The sequence below is a fragment of the Cryptomeria japonica genome, chromosome 2, assembly GCF_030272615.1.
Source record: "Cryptomeria japonica chromosome 2, Sugi_1.0, whole genome shotgun sequence".
In the NCBI taxonomy this organism is placed as follows: Eukaryota; Viridiplantae; Streptophyta; class Pinopsida; order Cupressales; family Cupressaceae; genus Cryptomeria; species Cryptomeria japonica.
This window is the reverse complement of record NC_081406.1, coordinates 481,120,225-481,137,677: the sequence shown is the minus strand read 5'-3', so window position 1 is coordinate 481,137,677 and position 17,453 is coordinate 481,120,225. Positions and strand designations below refer to the sequence as shown.

The following is a 17,453-nucleotide window of genomic DNA, read 5'->3' as shown; positions in this document are numbered from 1 at the left end:
TGGCAAAGTTTATCTTATTGGGGTGCAGAACCCAACTGGTGTGCAGAGCATAAGGCAGATATGTACACTAGTAAATTTTGATAATGTTCAGATTCGGTAAATAGTTTGTTTTTTCTATCAGGTTTTCTAGAGGAAAAATCACAATGAACTTTGCTTATTGTGCAAAGAGCATTCCCTCAATGTGCAATAAATTCTTGGCAATGGCTGAGCTCTCTATCTACTTTCTCTCAATTTTATTTTTGGATTGGATGTAAGAGAGATTTAATTTTGCCACGAAAATTTCTTTTTCAGTAATGTGATTTTTTATATAATCAAAAGAGGGTTTTACAATGCCCCTCCCCAGCGTAGAAATAAACAAGATCAGGCCAAATTACCGTGGGCTTGCTGTCAAACTATCATATGAATGTAGGAATGGAGCATGCTTGAGTGCATCCAGCAAGGGGTGCACTAACACTACTACAAACTAATAGCTAATACTTAAAAGATGAAGAAAGCAACACAAGGAGGACCTGACTGTCTAATCCATGCTGTTGCAGGCTACTGCATGAGGTCATGGCCTTAGTTGACCATTTCCTTTTGTTCTTTATGTTTCATGAATGAAATTTATGGACATCACATGGGTGACCAATTTTGTCAGTTTCTTGCAAAATTCCTTCCTAATACTACCCACTATCTGAACCACATTAACAGTAGAATTCACATTCTTTCCAAGAATTTCCCGTACAAAATTCTCAATGTGAGTGGAGTGGTTTCAGATATATCACACGGGTAATTGTTAGCCTAGTTTCTGAATTCATATTTTTTGACCCAAGTTTATAATTCAATGATATCTTTAAACCTGTTATAATCACTCTTGCCTATGCATCATTGTTTGTGCTTCTTGGAATATCAAGTGGAGGTCCTGCTGTCACATAGCCTTAAGGGTCTCTGATTATTCTTCCAGTCCCTGCCAGCACCCTTTGATGCTCCATCAAAGTGAGCTTTCCAATAATTTTTCTTTGGGAGGAGCTGCCCAACAAAAGGCCTATTGGTCTAATTTCTTACAGCCCTAAGGGTTTCAATGATAATACTTTTAAAAATATATATATATTTTTTCTTTTAAAAGCAAGAAAGTAAAATATGTTCTTATATTCCAAATTTTTGCAAAGAACTTAGACCATTCACAAGAATTCTTAAGTTGAGCAACATTTCCAAGAGACTAGTGATGAAATGGTTAAAAAAACTAAATATTTTAATTTTGCATTGTTGTTGCCCTTGAGGACTGAGTTTGAATTTTAAAAAAAAAACTCAGGCTTCTTATCAGCTGAGTGCTTAGGGCATGGTTGACCAAGATGTTGGATTGTAGGCTCCAGTGGAGAATCATAGAAAGGGAGATGCCAAGTAAAATGGCCATTTTTATTCTCAGTTTGAGCTTCCCCAATTTGTTTTAATGAATTTCTGCATTTTTAAGTGGGAGAATCATAAGTTTTATCATGAATGAAGCTTGTCAGGCAGATAATTAAAAGAAAAAATTTAAAATATTATCATTGGTTTGGTTATTAAGTGCAAAATGAAGTATGTGAGGTCAAACTATCAGAAGGATTCTGGAGCAAAATTCTCAGCCTATTTAATCAGATCTGACAGAAAGTGAGGAAAACAAGCAAGTAAAAAATATGTCACGTACAAGGGTAAATGGTTGATAAGTTCCAGTACTGCATGTAAATGTTTTGAAAAAACCTATATAACAGCAATGATATTGACTTAAAATCACAAAAATGAATAAGATCAGTAACAAAATTATATTAAAAATGTATAAGAATTAATATCATACAATGAAATTCAGCAAAATGCTACTTACATGCCACATTTTATTGCTTAGGAGATGCAAAATCATCAGACGGTTCAAGAAAAGATATCAAAGTGAAAACCAAGGCTTTTCTTGGCAATTTAACTTTTTAATTTTTGGTTGGAAATGATAAAGGTTTTTTTTGACCATCATATTACTAGATCCATACAGTTTGTAATCTGAATTTTGATAATAGCCTTAATATTTTTACCATTTCCATTTTGTTTTTGTTAGTGTTGGATAAAGCATCTTGGGTTTGGTGCCACAGTTATGGATTTTCTTCTCTCAAGCCAACACCCATTAGGGTAGTGAAAACCCTTTTGCCAGTTATCCTGTGGCGTGCACATGGGCTTTTTCCATTCACACTCAGAAAAGGGATTTGAGCAAATGGACTTGTTTGGTTTTGTCTGTGTTTTTGAGAATTCCTTTGTTTGGATGAATCAAATAATAGAGTGACTTGTGTCACCACACGCCAGGGAGTGTCTCTAGTGGCTGGGGTAGTGACCTTGGATGAATGTAGGAAACTTGGTACTTGCATTTGAGACCTGAGCCTCTCCAACCCCAAGAAGCAACTGTAGAATTCACCAAGGAATTGCACCTGCCCTTTGCCAGTTGAGAGCATTAGTGAAAGATCCTTGACTAGAATTCTTATCCAAACTGCTGATTGTTTACAAATTCAAATTCTTTGACTAGCGAAAAGAGTTTTTGGAAGTTTATTGTATTTTCAATTTTTTTTGTAGTTTTTTGGATTTTTGACAATACATGGAAAATTATAAATGCAATACAATAAATATAAAACTGATAATAGTTTCCAGACTTCTGATTATTAATTGCAGCAAGTACAAATAAACAATAAAGAGGATTCTTGATAGAATTAAGCCGTTCAAGGCTTACCAGGAGTCCAATGCTGGGGTTTGAGGGTGGAATTTGAGCCTGGAATGAAGCAGTGACTGAACCAAGCACCTCCAGCTGCTACTCATCGCTGCAAATGACTTTATTTAACTCTAGGATAATTACCAAAAACTAATATTGAAGAATTATTCAGACCTAGTTGGAATTCCAAATTCTTGTCAGGCAAGATTCTCAAATTATGTCTCTTTTCCTCAAAGAATTGTTGCTGCTGCTCAAATCTTATATTTTCTTCACACCAAAGCAACTGTGATTAGTTATTAATATCCCACAATGAATTCACACACCAATAGTGGTGCCAAAACCCTTTAGTTTATTTATTAATGGATTCATGGATTCCCAGGCAAGAGAATGGTACGGCTGGCCAAGGGAGCTGTACGGCTGGCATTTGTGGCTTATTTCTTGCTGCAATCTCTGATCCAAATGCTCAGATCTTATATTATAGACAAGACTATGCTGTGAAGAATGAAATCTTGGAGGAAATCGAACCCCAAAGTCCAAATTAACCTCTAATGGTGTTGCCGTAGTGAAGAGAGGAGTGTGGGATTTCGTCCACACCACCTGAATCTGAAGGAGTCACGTCCTCCAAAGGCTGCTCAGGCAAATTCGTGCTGCTGCAGACCTCCACAATCCAAAGGATGCATAAAATTCATAAAACTCAAGCCAAAAATAATGAATCGCCTCTTCTCAAAAAATGGCTTCATAAACTCATCGAACCTCCACAAGGCATCTCCAAAGATGCTAAAGAATCTTATTCTCCCTCCATTTGAGCGCTCAACCTCAATGGTGGCTTCAACATGAAATTTGACCACCTTTTAAGTTATTAAATTGCCTAGGCAAGAGGGTCATGTAACTTTTTAAAATAAAGTTACTTATTGAATTAATTAGCAAATTATAAGTTACTTTTAATAACCTTTTTCTATATTTAGAAAAAAATAACTTTATAACATAAAATTATAAACCATAGATGCATTCTATGGAAAGCTGAAGAGGAAACAATTGACCACCTTTTCATCCACTGCCCCTTCGTTGGACACTTGTGGACCATTACTCTTGAAAAATGTGGTCTGCAATGGGTTTTTTAGGATAGCATTAATCAGTTTGTAACTGGATGGACTCCCCCCTCCCACCACCCCCTGATCCTCCAATTATTGAGGTAGATCCCGCCGCACATCTGTTGGGGGGTTTGGAAAGAAAGAAACAACAGGATTTTCAGAGATGTTGAAGCCCCCCCGGATAGAGTCTTCTACAATTGCCTCAAAATGATTTTAGAAAATATCTCTGTGACTAAGTGGAAAACCCCCCCAATACTCTTAATTCGATGGAGAAAATTTTTTCTGAACTTTGGAAGCTCCCCCCGGAGTTTGAAGTCTTCAACAACAGTGCAAAAATCAAAAGGAAAAAGACCAAATGGTTAGCCCCAAAATCCCATTGGTACAAACTGAACTTTGATGGGTCTGCCCAAAATGCCTGCCAAGCTGGAGGTGGAGTCTTCCGTGACCACTTGGGGAATACTATTGCAACATACACGGGCAACCTAAAGAATCATATCGTCACTATGGCTGAGGGAATGGCACTCCTATGGGGTCTGAGATTTACCACATCCATTGGCATTAAACATCTGGAAATTGAAGGCGACTCGCAGATCATTGTGGAAGCGGTGAGTGGTAGATCTGTTGTCGGGTGGAAAGTGGATTCCATTTTGAGGGATGCTAGGATGCTTCTGGCTAAGCTTGATGGCTTCACCATCCGCCATATCTTCAGAGAAGGGAATGCTGCTGCGGACTCTATGGCGGCGGTGGGAAGGCTATAGAATGGCTTACGATGTTGGAGGAACCCCGATTTGCTGCCGATAATCACCAAGGTGATCTTGGAGACTGAAAAAACCAAGTCTAATGATGAACCTGCATAACTATTACCAGATGAAGAGAGCCAATTTTCAAATTTTGAATTTGGAGGGGAAACCTGCCCATCATGGGTTGGGTTTGCCACGTAGCTACGGATGGCCTTGTCATCACCTTCAAAAGGGGTTTAATAATGATGATAGTACTGATATCGGGAATGGCCTTGTCATCACCTTCAAAAGGGGCTTAATAATGATGATAGTACTGATATCGGGAAAGGTAATTTCCTAATTATCATCCGGACGGAGTTTATTGGCGGTGATAAAGGCGACAGCTAGGATAGGTCAAATCACATTGGCTGGATTGAGGGTTTGCACAATGAAATCTACTTGGGCACAATTTGCAATAATCACACCGTTTATTGCGTGATTTTATCTCAGGATTACAACTCTGCTTTCGCTCTGGTTCAACTTTGTGTTTCTGATACCCTGTTTTTCTTCTGCTCTGCTAAGCTAGAAGAAACGACCATGGGGGGTGATAGGCTAAGACTGGAACTGGACAAAATTGACGAATTTAAAGCTAAGCCAGCGGTGTGGTTTGTTTGTTCGGAAGGTGGGATTGACAAATTTATGGAAAGCATGAAAGGGAATGATGAGAGATTGTCTAAGCCGTTCGTGGCTTCCTGGGAGGATAGAAGGGTTACCATGGGGGGTATCTCCTTCGATATAAATGAAGAAGTAATTGCCCAAGCGACGGGACTGTCTATGGAGGGGAGGAAATGGAAGAAACAGAGCCGCATTTTGGATACCACTAGCCTAGACTAGTTTTTTCGTGAAGGTGAGAACCCGGTGAAGAGGGCGGGCGGCTTCAACCGGGAGGAGCTTCTGCCACCGTGGGACGAGGTCTGCTATATCATTATGAAATACTTCACTCTGGAAGGAAGGTATGGAATCTTTTACTATTACCATCTCCCTTTCCTTAACCACCTTAGAAACAAAGATCACATCTCTACTCCGTTTTTCCTGCTTCATTTGTTGGATTCAAATGTTAAGGGTATTGCTGAGGCCAAGAAAAAAGGAAAAGACTTCCCTATTCTGCACCAAGGCCTCATACTTCGTCTCTACAATTTCCACCTGGCCCTTTGCCCACCCCGCACTATCTCCGTCCAGAATGTGGCTGAAAACTGTCCCCTTGCTATTGCTACCCATAAACCCGATACAAGCCCTCCTTGGCTGCCTGAAATTGGCTTGTGCAGTAAGAAAAACAAAAAGCGCCCTCCTGGGGATGTTAGAACCCCTAAGAAAGTTAGAATCCAGGAGATTGATTTCCATGTGGAAATTACAGATGAGGCCAACACCCCCCGCTGTTCTGTGAGACTGGCCTCCAAACCCCCTGAAAAATCGCTAAGAGACCCCTCCTCTTCCCATGAAACTGAGAATTCCATCCCCTCTGAGAATGTGGCTCTGTTTCAGTCTACCTCGACCCCCCACTCTATTAGCTCCACCCATACCTCTGAAAGCCCTAAAAATTCCATGAGTCCGTAGGCCGGCCCCAAATCCTAGACAAATTCTCCCTCCCCGACTCTCAGGTTCGAGAAGATGATGGTGGTGGAGGAAGTGAGCAGCATAAAGGAGGAAGAAGACAACAACCTGGCAGAGTTGGGTAAGAAAGTGGAGGGTTTGTTTGATAATGTGCAGGAACTCACCAACAGAATGGAGGCCATGGAAAACAAGCTGTAGGACGTCTCTAGATTTGCTTTGAACGTGATGCATTGCTCGGCGACCACTCTGTGCCTTCTGAAGGAAAGTTCTACCAAAGGCAAAAGCAAGGAAGACGATGACTACAGGGCCCTTTTCAAATTCCTCACCAAGGAATGGGCTAGGAAGCTCCTCCCCAAGAGGAGCCATGGAAAAAAGAAATAGTCTGTTTCTATGTCTCGGACGTTCGGTTTTTTGTTCGGTCCTAGTAGCCTCTGGGTTGATAGTCTTAATATTTGTTTATATATGAACTTATCTACCTGTTGCCCTGTGTGGCAAATGCTTAAAATGTTTATTAAGACTTCTATATATCTGCTAAACTTACGTAGAATGATCATGGTTTTTGATAGGGGAAAGTAAGAGGGCTGTAATTTTGCTGATGATTTGCTAACAATTGGCTTGCCGCTGTTTCTTTGTTCTACTCCTAGGTCAGCCCCCTTGTTTTGGCTGCTTTTAATATCAAAAACATAAAATTATAAAGTTATATTATTATAAGTTCACCAAAGCAAAATATGTCTAAACAAAAGACCCCTTTGGCTAAACAATCATCCCCTTACACTGTGAATTCGCCTGTGGGGATGGATGTTAGGCAAATTCAAACATCAATATAGCATAAAGGAGGAAGAAGACAGCAACCTGGCGGAGTTGGGTAAGAAAGTGGAGGGTTTGTTTGATAATGTGCAGGAACTCACCAGCAAAATGGAGGCCATGGAAAACAAGCTGCAGGACGTCTCCAGATTTGCTTTGAACGTGATGCATTGCTCGGCGACCACTCTGTGCCTTCTGAAGGAAAGTTCTACCAAAGGCAAAAGCAAGGAAGACGATGACTACAGGGCCCTTTTCAAATTCCTCACCAAGGAATGGGCTAAGAAGCTCCTCCCCAAGAGGAGCCATGGAAAAAAGAAATAGTCTGTTTCTATGTCTCAGACGTCCGGTTTTTTGTTCGGCCCTAGTAGCCTCTGGGTTGATAGTCTTAATATTTGTTTATATATGAACTTATCTACCTGTTGCCTTGTGTGGCAAATGCTTAAAATGTTTATTAAGACTTTTATATATCTGCTGAACTTACTTAGAATGATCATGGTTTTTGATAGGGGAAAGTAAGAGGGCTGTAATTTTGTTGATGATTTGCTGACAATTGGCTTGCCGCTGTTTCTTTGTTCTATTCCTAGGTCAGCCCCCTTGTTTTGGCTGCTTTTAATATCAAAAACATAAAATTATAAAATTATATTATTATAAGTTCACCAAAGCAAAATATGTCTAAACAAAAGACCCCTTTGACTACACAATCACCCCCTTACACTGTGAATTCGCCTGTGGGGATGGATGTTAGGCAAATTCAAACATCAGTATAGCCACTAGAGAAATGGGGACATGACAGTCCTCCCTTCTTGGAATTGCTTGTCCTCAAGCAACTGAAGAGTTGGATGCTGCAGAATAGCTTCTCCTTCCCAAGTGGCATCCTCTATGGGCAAATCCTTCCAACGAACCAAATACTCTCTGATTACTCTGTCCCTCAATGTCTTCTCGCGTCTATCCAGGATCTCAACTGGAACCATAATCAACTTCCCTTCCTCATCTAAGGGAGGTAACACTGAAGAAGTCACTGTGCCTTGTCCATTTGCCTTCTTGAGGCAAGACACATGAAAAACATTATGAATCCTGCTCTCTGGTGGAAGCTCAATCTCATATGCCACTTCCCCAACTCTCCTCAAAACATGGTACGGACCATAGAATCGGGGTTTGAGTTTCTCTGCCCCACTCATCTTCATAGAACTCTGTCAGTAAGGTTGGAGGCGCAAGAACACCAAGTCTCCAACCTCAAATGATCTCTCAATCCTATGGCGATCAGCATATAACTTTTGTTGATTCTGGGCTCGCTGGATGTTCTCCTTAAGTGCCTTAAGTATGTCTTGGCTCTCTTGAAGCCAATCCTGTGTCAATGGTGCTCTACTATCTCCAAGTGCCAAATCAATCAATGTCATGGCATCGTAACCATATAGTGCATGAAAAGGAGTCATATCAATAGACATATGATGTGTCGTGTTGTAGCAAATTTCTCCCAAATATAACCAACGAACCCATGAACGCTGCCGTCCCGACACATAGTGGCGTAAATACCCCTCAAGCCACTTGTTCACAATCTCAGTCTGTCCATCAGTTTGAGGGTGATAACTGGTGCTAGGTGTCAACTCGGTGCCAGTAAGTCTAAACAACTCTTGCCAAAAAGAACTCATGAACCGGCTGTCACGGTCACTGACAATGGTCTTTGGAAGACCATGGAGCCTAAATACTTCTCTGAAAAACAGATCAGCAACTTGTGAAGCTGTATAAGTTGCTGCTATGGGAAAGAAATGAGCAGATTTTGTCAATCTGTCCACTACTACATATATGCAATCTTTCCCTTGCACCTTGGGAAGACCTGTGATGAAATCCATTGAAATCCCAGTCCATTTTTGCTCCGGAATGGGTAATGGTTGTAGCAAACCAGCAGGGTGTGTATTTTCAGTTTTATTTTGTTGGCAAGTAATGCATTCCCTTACATGCTGTAAAACGTCATCTTTGAGGCCTTTCTAAGAGAACCTCTCTCTAATCTGCCTGTAAGTCTTACCATACCCCTGATGTCCTGCTACAGGAGTGTCATGAAAACCATGTAAAATCTGATTTTTTTAGTTTAGATTCTGGAACTTAATAAATTCTTCCCTTGGTAGTAAATCACATCATCCACAATTGTGTACCTGTTATCCTGGACGATCCCATCTATAATTTCACATGCATGCTGATTTTTGGAATACTCAACTAAAAGTTGAGATTTCCAATGAGCTGAAATCTCACTCAATGAACAAAGGGCAGCAATGGATGGCTTTCTAGATAATGCATCAGCAGCTAAATTATTTTTCCCCTTGACATATTCAATGTCAAAATCATATGCTTGGATCTTATTGACCCATTTTTGCTGCCTCTCATTAAGATTCTTTTGTCCTAAAAAGTACTTAAGGCTGTTATGATCAGTTCTAACAATGAATTTCCTCTCCACTAAGTACTGTCTGAATTTTGAGAGAGAATGCATAATAGCCAACATTTCTTTATCATAGGTAGAGTATAATTTCTCATTGTCTTTCAGTTTTCTACTCTCATACACAATAGGATGATGATTTTGCATAAGTATTGCACCCACACCTTCTCCTGTAGCATCACATTCAAGCACAAAAGGTTGGGTGAAATCAAGAAGTGCCAATACAGGACAAGTGCTCATCACCTGTTTAAGTCTATCAAATACCTCCTGCGCTTCATGAGTCCATCTGAAAGCCCCTTTTTGGGTGAGATCTATCAAAGGTGCTGCAAGCTGAGAGTAACCCCTTACAAACCTCCTATAATAAGCACATCAACCAAGGAAACCATGCAACTCTGAAATATTCCTGGGAGGTGGCCAATCAATAATAGCTTGGATCTTTTCTTGATGGACTTTGACTCCATCAACTCCTATCACATGTCCCAAGTATAAAATCTCAGTGAGCCCAAATTCACATTTGGACATCTTAGCATACAAGGACTGAAATTCCATAATGCTCAACACCTCATCTAAGTGCCTTAGATGTTCCTCCCATGATCTGTTGTAAATCAATATATCATCAAAGAATACCAATACAAACTTACGCAGATGCTTATTAATTATGTGGTTCATACATGACTGAAATGTAGTAGGGGCGTTAGTGATACCGAAAGGCATCACTAAGAATTCATAATGACCATAATGGCATCGGAAGGCTGTTTTGTGAATATCAGACTCCCGCACCTTAATCTGGTGATACCCTGATCGAAGATCAATCTTCGGAAAATAAACTGAGCCATGAAGCTCATCCAACAACTCATCTATGCGTGGAATGGGGTACCGATTCTTAATGGTTTTCTTATTAAGTGCATGGTAGTCAATACACATGCGTAAGGTCCCATCCTTCTTCTTCACCAACACAACTGAAGAAGCAAAGGGACTAGAGCTCGGTCTAATGAATCCCATGTCGAGAAGTTCCTTGATGGTCTTCTCAATCTCATCTCTGTAGGCCTTAGGATGGCAGTAAGGAGTAGTCATGACTGGTTTTGCTCCATCCTCTAATTCTATCACATGCTCAAAGCCTCTATCAGGTGGTACTCTAGGAGGTATATCACCAAACACCACCCCATGTTTATTTAAAATCTGTTGTATATCTATGTGATATGAATTGCCATCCTGAGATGAAGGTGCTTTAGATGAAACAAAGCACTGTGTAGCCCAAAGGATATCTCTGTGCTTGATAATAGTCTCCATCCTGCGAGAGGAAACCTCCTTGGGGCCTCCATCCGATAATGCCCTCAGTATTCTCTTCTTACCATCAGCTAAGAATTCCAACTGCATTCTGCGGTGATCAATGACATATCTAGCAATTCCTTGTAATCACTGCATACTTATAACTGTATCATAATCCTCTTAAGGGTAAAACATAAAAGTCATTTGTCAAAGTGTAGTCCCACATCTGGATACTGAGTTGAGTAATCCTCCTGGTACATCCCAACATTGCACCATCTACAACCTTCACACGAAATCCTGAAAATTCCTCTATCTGTAACCCACGTGTCTCTACCATACGCTGATCAATAAAGTTATGGGTCGCTCCGGTAACTACTAAATACACTACACGCTGCCCCTGAATAGTTCCCTTCAATCTGAAAGTGTGGAACTTAGGATAATTGGAAAGAGTGGCCATGGTAACATTGGCCGTAGCCTGTGCATCAGTAGAGTCAAGCTCAATCTGGGGAGACTCAATATGTTCTCCCTCATCATCAGTGTCCTGTATGTGCTCATCCTCCACATTTGAGCTCACTTCAATGAGATGAGCTTTGCCTTTGCCAGGACATCTGTGACCTGGTTCCCAAGGTTCCTTACAAGTAAAACACAGTTTCTTTCTCCGTAATTCATTTCTAGTCTCCTGTTCAATCCTAGGAGAAGATGTATTACCCTTTTGTGGATTGAAAGGCTTCTGGAAAAGGTTTGGAGTTCCTGGGAAAGTTTTTGTTTTGTTGAAAAGTGGAGGATGGAGGAGTGGTGTCCAAGTCTAACGTGAGCTGTTTAGCCTCCTGTAAAGTCGTAGGCATTAAAGCCTCGACTAAGCCACGGTTTCTCTCATGAAGTCCCTCTATGAAGAGCATAACTACCCTCCTAACAGGCATCTTCAGTACCATCATTGCTATACGCTGAAATTCATTAATGTATGTATCCACATGACCCGACTGTTTCAGGAGAGGTAAATCCCTGTAATAAAGTTCCACATCTTTCTTGTCAAATCTGGAAAATCTGTGAACTCTGCGTATGAATGAATGAGAGCGTGATTCTGCGTGACCAATCCATAGTGTCACCAGTCATATGTGACACCCTCCAAATGTAGGACAGCAATCTGAATGGCTTCGTTTTCAGCCATGGGTTTCAAGGAGAGGTATATATCTAGCTTGTGAACCCACGCTCGTGCACTAGTGGAACTGCTGCCATCAAAAGTGGATAAAATCAGCTTATCTGTAGCCTTCTTCAAATCATTATTCCACTGCTGTTTGGGTCCCCTGTCATTCTGTCCCCTCATGGAATCACGGCGCTACATACAATATTGATGCAACAGGAATGCATCTCTAACATGTGTTGGTAGACGTGCCTACTCATCGCTGGCAGCCATAACTGTGTCCTGGAAGGTGATTGCATTCTGAGGCTCAGCCAACGGTGGTACATCTCTAGGAGTGAACCGTGGGAGCATAGGCCTATCCGCTGTCCTAGTATGGGTCCTGTCCCTCCGTGATGAGATGGATGCATTACTCAGGGAAGATGGAATTCTACTGCTGCCCCTACTTCCTGTAGCCGATACTGTCCTGCTACGGCTTCTGTGCCTGACCCTATTATTTCCCAAATCCATTCTGTCAAGTGTGTCTTGTAACTTGTTGATTGATTCAACAATTCTTGGCTGTGCTTCAGCCAAGCTCCTCATAATCTCATCAGGATTGAGTGGAATTTGTCTCTCCTGTCTGGGTGGGCTCCTCTGTCCTTCAGGTAGATCACCCATATTAGTCTCAAAGGGAGGTTCTGTGACAAAATTTAAATCCACTCTAGGTCTCCTGCGTGTGTAATATCTGTAGGTACCAAATCTGCCCCGCTGCATAGAGTTACTTTGATGACCCCCAGGTTGGTAGGATCATTGCTCTGATACCATTGAAAGATCCCTGACTAGAATTCTTATCCAAACTACTGATTGTTTACAAATTCAAATTCTTTGACCGGCGAAAAGAGTTTTTGGAAGTTTATTGTATTTTCAATTTTTTTGTAGTTTTTTGGATTTTTGACAATATATGGAAAATTATAAATGCAATACAATAAATATAGAACTGATAATAGTTTCCAGACTTCTGATTATTAATTGCAGCAAGTACAAATAAACAATAAAGAGGATTCTTGATAGAATTAAGCCGTTCAAGGCTTACCAGGAGTCCAATGCTGGGGTTTGAGGGTGGAATTTGAGCCTGGAATGAAGCAGTTACTGAACCAAGCACCTCCAGCTGCTACTAATGGCTGCAAATGACTTTATTTAACTCTAGGATAATTACCAAAAACTAATATTGAAGAATTATTCAGACCCAGTTGGAATTCCAAATTCTTGCCAGGCAAGATTCTCAAATTATGTCTCTTTTCCTCAAAGAATTGCTGCTGCTTCCCAAATCTGATATTTTCTTCAAACCAAACCAACAGTGATCACTTATTAATATCCCACAATGAATTCACACACCAATAGTGGTGCCATATCCTTTAGTTTATTTATTAATGGATTCCCAGGCAAGAGAATGGTATGGCTGGCCAAGGGAGCTGTACGGCTGGCATTTGTGGCTTATTTCTTGCTGCAATCTCTGATCCAAATGCTCAGATCTTATATTACAGACCTGACTATGTTGTGAAGAATGAAGTCTTGGAGGAAATCGAACCCCAAAGTCCAAATTAACCTCTAATGGTGCTGCCATAGTGAAGAGAGGAGTGTGGGATTTCGTCCACACCACCTAAATCTGAAGGAGTCACGTCCTCCAAAGGCTTCTCAGGCAAATTCGTGCTGCTGCAGACCTCCACAATCCAAAGGATGCATAAAATTCATAAAACTCAAGCCAAAAATAATGAATCGCTTCTTCTCAAAAAATGGCTTCATAAACTCATCGAACCTCCACAAGGCATCTCCAAATATGCTAAAGAATCTTATTCTCCCTCCATTTGAGCGCTCAACCTCAACGGTGGCTTCAACATGAAATTGACCACCTTTTAAGTTATTAAATTGCCTAGGGAAGAGGGTCATGTAACTTTTTAAATGAAGTTACTCATTGAATTAATTAGCAACTTGTAAGTTACTTTTATTAACCTTTTTCTATATTTAGAAAAAAGTAACTTTATAACATAAAATTATAAAGTTATATTATTATAAGTTCACCAAAGAAAAATATGTCTAAACAAAAGAACCCTTTGGCTAAACAGTCATCCCCTTACACTGTGAATTCAGGGAAATTCAAACATCAATATAGCCACTAGAGAAATGGGGACCTGACAATTAGGTATTTCTTGATGGCACAATCCAATTTAATGGAGTACAATTATCTTTGAAATTAATTCTCACCAGTTTTTAAACTTGGTTCATTTACATGTAGATGCACCATCTTAAGTGCTCACCACAGCTTGATGGACATTTGTAGTTTTAGAATCTGGACTACACATGGCAAATTGGGAGTATATTTACTGCTAAATAAATGCATATACAAAGAGAAGGTATTAATTCTCTAGTCACTTATATTGTTGTAAGCCTTTTAGTTGTACACGTGATATTTTTCAAGTTGTATGTTGTACCTCAAATTTGCAGAGCTATTATTGAAATATTTGTATTAAAGATTGAACTATTTCTTATGAAATGTTTGATTTAATTAGCTGAATGCTTGATTGGGATCTGTTGAATTTTATTCCTACATCAAGATTTGATCTATTGGGATATGGCTTGTTTAGAAGTTGGTAAAATGCCTACATTTTCTTTTTGTCGATAGGTTTTGACTTGTAAGCAGATCTTTTGTCTGTTTAAACTACGTTGAACATCTTCCTCTCTAAACTAACAATTTGAATTGAAATTTTGGTATAACATTTTTCCTTGTTAATGTTTCAGTTTGCACCAACATACCATGATTATATTCTATATAGCAGTGGAGGTGATGAAAGGACAAACAAGAATCAAGCGCAGACCATTGTCTCCACAGCTGAGGAGATGATTGTAGTACACAACCCTGAGCAAATGCACGGAACTAGTATAATTAATGATGGCTACTCATCTAGTATACCTTCTTCTGAAGGTGAGGCCTCTGACAGAAGTGAAGTGGAAAGAAATATGATCAAGGTATGAATCATTGTGCTCAATATGACATGGATATGCAAAAGATTTGTTCTTTATCTGAGCAGGTACCATTGTTGGATTTATACTTCATTACATTAACCCCAGAAGTTCTTCAGAATGGAAATGGAAGGGAAACAAAGAACCATCGAAGGCAAGTCTGAAATTACATTTTGTTGTATTATAAAGGATGCCACTGGGGGGTGTGTAAACATTTTAAACAATGGCTTCTGGTGCTGAAGGAAAATATGTATTTTATCTATAACAATTTGTTCTCTTTCTTGGTCAAGATTTGACTGAAAACAGATATCTCTGATTTCTTAATCTCCTATTTTGCAGTCCACATTCTTTGGATGACACATTTGGTTGGATAATTCTGTATAGGGAAAGGGGACATGACAACAATTTTGTGATAAAGTTATTTGATCCTGAATTTAGAGAATCCAGAAACATATTCAAATGGTCATATCTTATGCTTTTAGCTTGAAGGTTATGGAAGTACGCCTCAAGATCATGATTTTTCAAAAACATACAATATCAACACCATAAAAATTCACAAAAAAGACACTTGATAGTGAACATACTATTGTCCAACAAACTGATCATTATTCCTTTTACATGTCCAAGCAAACAGTACAAACTGAAAGAACAGCGATGAATGCCTAAATAGTTTTGATGCACGATTAGCCAATCTAAATGCACCAAACAGAGAGTGCTTGATTGTTGTTGGCATAAGCAATAATTTGTATGAACTTTGAAATGACACTACCCCTTTAGTAAGCACTTCTTCAAGAGCATCCCTCTAAATTGCTGTGGACATGAGCAAGAATTGGGGGATCTTTGAAACAACACTATCCTCTTTGAAGCAATCCTACAAGAGCATCCCTCTAAATTGCTCCAGACAAGCTCTTCCTGAATTCAAAACTTCAACCTAGATGGAAAGATCAGAAAAAATCAAACCTCTTTGATTATTTTCAGTTTTTGATACTTTAACTTATGGGTTTATGCCTGCTTTCTTAGTATGTAGCAATAAGCTATATTGGAACCATTTTGCTCCATATTTGTTAGGGAAACAAGTTTTGGTGAGATGCATTTCTGGATCTAACTACTGACAACTTCTTTGGAGATTGTAACTAAACAGTTGTAGTGTGTAGGTTGTGTTTGCAGTTCAAGTTTGTGAGATGCTTTTTGGGATACAATATAATTTACAGCATGCTAAAGAAGGGAAGAGATATACTATTTTGATGAATATTTACTGTTGGTTTCCATTCCTGCCAAATAGTCTGATTTTAGTCTCTAAATCTAGCTATTTCTAGCTAATTCTTGTATTGAAGTTGATGATTAATATTTGTGTGCACTTATTCATCTCTAAAGTACCATCTACAATAGTTCACCATGTTTTTGTGTGCAATGCACGATGAACCTTTCTAAGCTAAACACCGAAGGTGGACCAAAAAGACTAATACCTAAAGAGGGAGTATAACTAAGATCTATTGCTAGAAATGAAAAAACAATGGTAAATACTGCAATCAAGTAAAGAAGGTTTTATTTGAATACAGACAAAATGTGTACTTGTGCCCTCTTGCTTGAAGAGATGACTGTGGTGGTTGCCCTTCTATTTATATGTATTCTCATTAAATTGTTAGCATGTCATCAATGGCAGCATGACTTAATAAGCTTGGCCAGAGAATTGGTCACACAGAAATTGCCCAAACAACTGGTCTCAAGCAAAGCAAGGGTGGTCTTGCTGAGCTGTATGCAAACTCTTGGAAGACCTTGCATGTTGAGTTAACCAAGGACCAAGAGCTTCATTAAGACTCACAACACACCTCAAGCTTGACACCGATTTAAGAACTTTTATCTGCACATCTTTAGTAAGGTAAACCTTGCTATGAAAGTTACATTGGCACGTGATTCCTCTTAAAGTTTGTAATTGTAGGAGTGCACAGATACCAAAGTGTGTCTAGCAATGAATGATTTCTTCTTTTATGGTTAAGTAGAGGGCGACAAGTAAGGTAAGAACTATCTGAAGGGTTTACAATTGATCCAGTGTTGTCGAAAACACTTGTGTTTCCTAGATAGGCGTTATAATGGTGTCAAAAGCTTAAGATAGTTGTTTAACCAAAAAAATATATGCCTCTCATCTGCTTCACCCTAGAAGTGTTTCCAGTTATACTTTTATTTGAATCCGAATCTCCTAGGGTTGGTACATTGCATAATGTTTAAATAACAATTGAAAGTTTTTTTTTTTGGTCAATAAAGGCAGAGCCGAGTAGTTTTATGTTCATTAACTTTTTCAAATACAAAATAATACCATACAAGCAGTATGAGCCAGTCATTAAACAAGTCTGAACAAAGAATTAGGAAATAAAACAAAATGGAAGATTCATACCTCCACCAAGTTTATATTGATTTGAGAAAACATAAGACCTAGAAATATCCAAAAAGAAACTAAATTCTAATCAACAAAGCTTAAACCTAGCTTGAACCGCCTCTACTCATGGCTTTCCAAAGAGGTTCCAGCTCGACCACCACTTCTGTAGAGCGAAGGGCGGCCTTGGCCTCCACCACGACCTCGGCCCCGTTTGCAGCTACCCGCTCCAATTCAACCCCTGCAAGTGCGCCCTCGGCCACGAACTCCCACATTTTCCATTTGAAATTCCACCAGCCTGTCACCATTTCCATTACCACCTTTAAA

The 17,453-nt window shown here is 39.6% G+C and overlaps 1 protein-coding gene across 1 annotated transcript in view; it reads left to right on the top strand.

The window, feature by feature from the left end:
• Nucleotides 1-15,221, top strand: part of LOC131050448 (uncharacterized) — a 97,230-nt gene extending 82,009 nt beyond the window's left edge. Inside the window, exon 6 of the mRNA XM_057984659.2 lies at nt 14,534-15,221. Coding sequence (XP_057840642.1) covers nt 14,534-14,767 — 234 coding nt within the window. The 3' untranslated portion in view covers nt 14,768-15,221. The remainder of the gene's footprint in view (nt 1-14,533) is intronic.
• Nucleotides 15,222-17,453: the final 2,232 nt, after the last annotated feature.